This window comes from Monodon monoceros, unplaced genomic scaffold (genome assembly GCF_005190385.1).
Source record: "Monodon monoceros isolate NGI ecotype Baffin Bay Population unplaced genomic scaffold, NGI_Narwhal_1 Super_Scaffold_6, whole genome shotgun sequence".
NCBI classification, from domain to species: Eukaryota; Metazoa; Chordata; class Mammalia; order Artiodactyla; family Monodontidae; genus Monodon; species Monodon monoceros.
In genome coordinates this window covers 81,677,449-81,683,752 of record NW_021703783.1, presented here as the reverse complement: position 1 = coordinate 81,683,752, position 6,304 = coordinate 81,677,449, and the positions used below count along the sequence as shown (strand labels likewise).

At 42.1% G+C, this 6,304-nt stretch overlaps 1 protein-coding gene across 1 annotated transcript in view; it reads left to right on the top strand.

The window, feature by feature from the left end:
• The first annotated feature begins 303 nt into the window (after positions 1 to 303).
• The window catches only part of IGF1 (insulin like growth factor 1), a 56,515-nt gene continuing 50,514 nt past the window's right edge, over positions 304 to 6,304 (top strand). The window contains 2 exon segments of the mRNA XM_029206347.1: positions 304 to 516; positions 5,058 to 5,214. Of these exon segments, the coding sequence (XP_029062180.1) occupies positions 454 to 516; positions 5,058 to 5,214 (220 nt within the window). The 5' untranslated portion in view covers positions 304 to 453.

Here is a 6,304-nt window from a genome sequence, read left to right as displayed (position 1 = left end):
CCAGTAGAAAGTTAATCAGAGGACAGCACTGGTATTTTAATGTCTGCTCACCCTGTCACTAACACGCATTCTTTTAAGGGAAAAAATGCTTCTGTGCTCTAGTTTTAAAATGCAAAGGTATGATGTTATTTGTCACCATGCCCAAAAAAGTCCTTACTCGATAACTTTGCCAGAAGAGGGAGAGAGAGAGAAGGCAAGCGTTCCCCCAGCTGTTTCCTGTCTACAGTGTCTGTGTTTTGTAGATAAATGTGAGGATTTTCTCTAAATCCCTCTTCTGTTTGCTAAATCTCACTGTCACTGCTAAATTCAGAGCAGATAGAGCCTGCGCAATGGAATAAAGTCCTCAAAATTGAAATGTGACATTGCTCTCAACATCTCCCATCTCCCTGGATTTCTTTCTGCCTCATTATTCCTGCTAACCAATTCATTTCCAGACTTTGCACTTCAGAAGCAATGGGAAAAATCAGCAGTCTTCCAACCCAATTATTTAAGTGCTGCTTTTGTGATTTCTTGAAGGTAAATATTTCTTACTCTTTGAAGTCATTGGGGAATTTTCTTTAAACTGTGTACTGTTTGCTTCTGCTTAGAGATGTTCTTCACTTTAGAATTTTCATTGTTTCGGCACTGGGAGTTATTTATAAATTGCTGAATATGCAATTCTGTGGGATCTGAAAAAATAGCTCCGGGAGATAAATGCCTTTGCACAGATATCTGTATGAGTAAAAACTATTGCAAGGTACTTATGCTAAATCCTCCACTTCTGCAGGGCTTGAGTGGTGTCATTATAGAAGATTCCTTTAAATCCTGTCTATGGTTAAGGGCTATAGAGCATGGATATGAACTTTTGGATTTTTTTTTGCAGGTGCAGATGTTTTATTTTTAAGACCATGTTTGTGTGTATGTAGGACTGTGTGTGTATGTATCTGTGTGTGTGTAACTTGTCAGGACTTTTATTACAAGGCATGCCACACATAAAGAGTTACATTTTAAATGATATTAAAGCTTTTAAATGTGGTCTTTGGAGCGAAGGTCCCGGAACTCTCTGCACTTACGCCCAGAGAGTCAAAGTTAGAGTGAAGTTTACTTTGCTCTTCTGAAAAAGAACTCCTTAAGAACTCTTGCTGACCTTGCACATTCGTATAATTTAAACAAATGCATACTGTATATGGAAAGCGGAAACTTTCTAGCAACTGCTATTCCAAGTTTTTTCTTTTGAAGAGGATTCTCAGGGGCGAAGTTTGGACTTGGGGTTTTGTGTTGTAAAACTCTGATTTTATACTCGGTGTTGTAAAGTCTCTTTAGGTAAATTTGGCTGGCGTTGTCAATGCACTGACTTCTCGTTTCCAATCACTGGCCCTAGTTCAAGTTTCCATTCTCAGCAAAATTATATCTCTCAAGACTTGTGTTTTTCCCATTTGCAAGCACTTTTAAGCCACTGTCACTGGCTCCCCGATGCAATTGCCTGAGGGCTCAATTCATAAAACGTCCCTACGGCTTAGTACGGTAATCATTTGCTGCTTTCAAATACTCCACCACTGGGACTTTCCTTAGTCAAGCAAGTGGCTTAGGAGTTAAGGATACATCCTTGTCAGGCACCTGATTCTGCTGCACTCGAGATGCCAAGGTGCATGCCGGCTACCTTGCTTTTAAAAGAAATGAAGTCAGTATACACATATGCTATGTGGTCTGACAGCTGGGGGCTTTGTCTCCCTGCTTAGATGATCTTAAAAGAGGCTGTGGAGTGTTATCTCTGCATTGATTACAAGTTTGGAAAACTCCAAATGAACTTTCCATGTTGTGTATGCTGAACTGTTCAGAAGTAGAGCTAGCCGTAAGTTGTTGCTTTTTCCTATACTTGGAGCAGGAAGTGGTTTGAGGGAGCTACGTGGTCTTTCAAACGTAATTCAATGAGTAAAGGTGTCTGCCAGGCAGAACTAGCAAGCTGATTGTACTCCGAGTCTCAAGATATTTCCAAGTGTTTGAATCAGAAGGAAGAGGGCACAGGAGAGGACTGAAGCTTGGGTCACTGTCCAGGGCGGCTACTATAGGCACACAGTGGAAATTGGGGGCTTGATTTGGAGGAAAAGATTGACTCGAATCCCAGCCGTGCAATTTGTTCATTGTCGGAATGGACAAAAGGCAGTTTACCCAGGCTCATAGCGTACCTGCCTGGGTGTCCAAATGTAACTAGATGCTTTCACAGACCCCACCCACAAAGCAGCACACGCTTTTAAGTCCTCAGTTTATCCACATCAGTCTCATAATACCCACCCTGACCTGCTGTAAAAGATCTGGAACAAACAAAAATGGTTACACCTACAGTGAGTATTTTCTTATGACTATTGCCCTCAAATTTTGCTGGGCATTTTTATTGTAGCCCAAACATCTGGAATCAATTGATATTCCATGTATTTAAGATAAAAAGAAAGGTCTTTTAAATTTTGGATTTGTGAATGATTTTTGGGAAAGAGTGCTCTGCAATTTTTTTCTTTTTTCTTTTCTCTTTCTCGTTCTTCCTTCCTTTCTCTCTCTCAGATCTTTCCTTTCTCTCTCTTCATTTCTTTTGTGTTTGGAAAAATAAAAGGCCCAGGAAATGATGAACATATGGGGCCACTTGTTTCGAACTTTTAACTCCTAAGCCAGTTCCTTATTGTTTTCTTTCCGGGGAACATAATGTGATAAATTCTCTGGTTCTCTGTGGCTGTACTGGACTGTTCCCTGAACTTAAAGGCGAATGCACTAGAGGTTCTATCTTGTCCTAGAACTGTAAGTGCTGGTACTTATCTTAGAACATAACTCAGCAAAAAAAAAAAAAAAAAAGAAAAGAAAAGAAAAAGAAAAAAGAGAGAAAGAAAGAAAAAGAAAGGAAAAATCTGTAAAAAATAAATCTTAAATGCTAGAGATTTTTATGTATTGCTGGGTTTAAATGTGTCATATGAAATAAATAACTACTAAAATATAATTTTGACCTCTAATGAAGTTCTCAATTCACGAAGGCTATAAGCTGAGTACCTTTTCCCCTGGATTTCACAAGAACTGAAGAACTTGAAGGCATCTACAGCTGCAGGTGCTTGGCCTTAAGCATCACTATTAAATCAACAGAGAAGGAGGGATGGAGAAATAGGATTGGCAAAATAACATACATTCTAGAACTGACCCATTGCCAGAGTGTGAGGTATGTTCAGTGAGATCAGTTATGAATTTTTCTCTTTTGAAAAGGGCAAGGAAGTCCAGTTGGGTTGGACTGGCTGAGATTTCCACTGGAAATACTGAAAGGGAAAACTCCCATCAATTATTATTTTATAAATAAGAAAGATAAGGATAGGATGACTTGTTTCTAGCCGTCTCCGTGGCTTTGGCTACATGGGGGTGGAGGGTTTCCATGAACAGGTCCTATGGAGAAAATGGAAGAAATATTCCATCAAGCTTTCACCTCCTCTTCTATTTTATGTCCATTATTTATGAGGATTTGCAAATAGAGGAGGCTTTTCATCTTCCACAGTTTTACAAGTATTAACTAAATATTTACATTGTGTTAACGAGAGTCAGGGGTTTAGGGTTTTTTTTTCTCAATTGCTGAGCTGAAAGTCTGGCCACAAAAATGGAAATCTTAATTACAGTGATGGAGCAAACTTTGCCACTGATGTAGACAGCCATTAAGTTAAGAGTCCATGGAGGGCAAGGAAGGTGGTTGGAAAATAAATGACTGAGTCTGTTTCTCCAAAAGTGATGGGGTTAAATGGACCTGCCACCACTGGGAGGTTCAGAAAAGCCTCTTTTCATAATGATAGCTTCCAGCTTAACTACATGACCTTTTGATAGGGTCCCTCGCTTAACATCCTGTCACTGACTCTGCTGATGCCGCTGAGAGCGAATGCATCTGAGGGGGGGTGAAGCTACTCACCTTGGGAGGCTTCCTAGAAGAAACCACATCTTGGTGCCACAAGTAGCAACATGGAAAAACTTAATGCTCACCTTCGCATTGTTTCTACTGCTGAGGGTAAGGACGGAGACCCGAGCCACAGGAATCCTGCTTCTGGCGGGGCTGCCATTTGGGTGTCTATCATTTGCTAAGTCAAGCCAACCAGGGGTTCCTGCTATAAAATGGTTACAGTGACACATAAGTCCCTCCAAGAGACGAATTCCTGTGACTTAAAAAAAAAAAAAAAAAGGCTTTTGCAGGTTTTGAGCCCAGTGCCCTGTTCATGGAGGGCACAGTCCACACGTGTGTTGATCTGATATTAAGCTTACACGAGGGGCGTTAGAATGAAGAAGGCGTGGGGTCTACTTAGCATAAGCCAATTTCCTTCCTAAATTTCCTCACATTTTTCCCGTTCCTGATTTTATACTTCTACTTGTAGTTATTAACTGCTGATCTTCCCCAGGTAAGAAATCTCAGTCTCTCTTTCTCTGCCTGTGTTTCTCTCTGTCTCTGTCTCTCTCTCAAGTGAAAAAAAAAAAAAAAAAACGACTGTGATGATATATAGTATTTGCACAAGTTCTTTTTCAGCTGCAGTAAATTCTCTTTAATCAGTAGCTGGGGAATGATGTTCTGGTTAATTTAATATTCTGGTCGATAATGAATGCACATGCTATCTGTGGATGGCCAATCTTGAGAGAACTTAAATGAATAAAACATATTTGGCCCCAAATCTGGACTGAGCACAATTTAACCTTTGATGATTCCAAAGGTTTACCAGGATCTCTGAGCGGTGTGGGATCCCACTGCAATAATAGCATCTTTCACATTCACATAGTAAATGTTTCTAGATATTTTATCTCACTGAATTGTAATAGGAACCCATAGAGAAGGCGTTCAGGAAGGACTTCCCCAAGGTTCCACAGTAGCAAGAGGATTAAACTCAGGTTACTTGATGCCAAGACCTGCTCAGCCCTCACTGCCCTGCGGTCACTCACACACCTTGTTGCACTTCGGAGCGGGTAGTTTTGATGAATGACAGGAATGGAGAGCTGAGGGTAAAGGCGCCCCTGCCTCACCCCCATCTCCTGGCAAGGACCCAGGAGGAAGCATGACCCTCCTTCTGCTTCTTCGGCAGGTGAAGATGCACATCACGTCCTCCTCGCATCTCTTCTACGTGGCCGTGTTCTTGCTTACCTTCACCAGCTCTGCCACGGCTGGACCCGAGACCCTCTGTGGGGCTGAGCTGGTGGACGCCCTTCAGTTCGTGTGCGGAGACAGGGGCTTTTATTTCAGTAAGTAGCCTCCTTCTCACTGCTCTGTGGATTTACAACCACAGGGAGTATGTGAAGAACTGAATGACTGCCCACGGCTGGCAGCCGTCCTCAGCCTCCGAGATTCCTCACCTTAAAGCGAGCCTAGTGTTTCAGTGGGGCTGTGGCACGTTTTGCAGATTTCAGATGGAATTTTCCTCCTTAGCAGTTTGTCTTTTAACGGCTTCCCACTGAGCTTTCCTGCAACTATGCTGCTCTACCCTCACTCTTCCATTCCTTCCAGTGGAAAGGTGTGACAAAATGGCCCTGGAGGATTAAGGTTTCAGTTTTTGAGATCTGTGAGTGCACGTAGCCACATATCTGAACATGTAGGGCTGTTTTAAGCGCTAGGTTATTTGGAGGACACTAGGAAGGTGGACTTGGGCAAAGAATGGAGGGGCCCTTCCCAGATGTCTCCATGCGATATGAAATCACCAGGAACACACAGAAGGTGAACCTTGCTGAAAGGCACGTTTGCAAATACACAGGCTCTCACTCAATGCAAACTGAAATGTTGAATTAATTCGTCCTCCATTCAAACTGACCTTGAGTCTCTGTTATTGCCTTCCTTTGACATCGCTCTTCTCTGGGGCTCTCCAGTGATGTCTCCATCTGGAAAAGGGTTTCTGACAAGTGCAAGGTCACTTATCCCATAAGTAGGTCTCAGGTGATTAAACAGTCAAAAAGTAGACAGCCAAGTCCACGCTTGCAAATAAATAATAAACACAAACAAGAGTGTGTGCTACCTAAGGGAATAGATCATTTAAAGAACCTACCTCAGAGGCATCTGTCTCATTGTATACTACAGGACACTGATGGGAAGCCAGATGCTCCTTCTGTGTAATTCTTTGGAAGTTTAGAGAGTTTCAGGAAACTGACTCTCAGGTCCTCAGGACCATGAATCATTCTTAGAGGTTCATATCGCTTAAGTGTAGACAGCTTACCTCAGTTACCCACTAGGCTTTGAATAGCTCCTGTGATGACTCACAAACTTCAAGTCTCTCTCATCTTCTTCCCAGGAAGGGGTGTGTGTGTGTGTGTGTGTGTGTGTGTGTGTGTGTGTGTGTGTGTG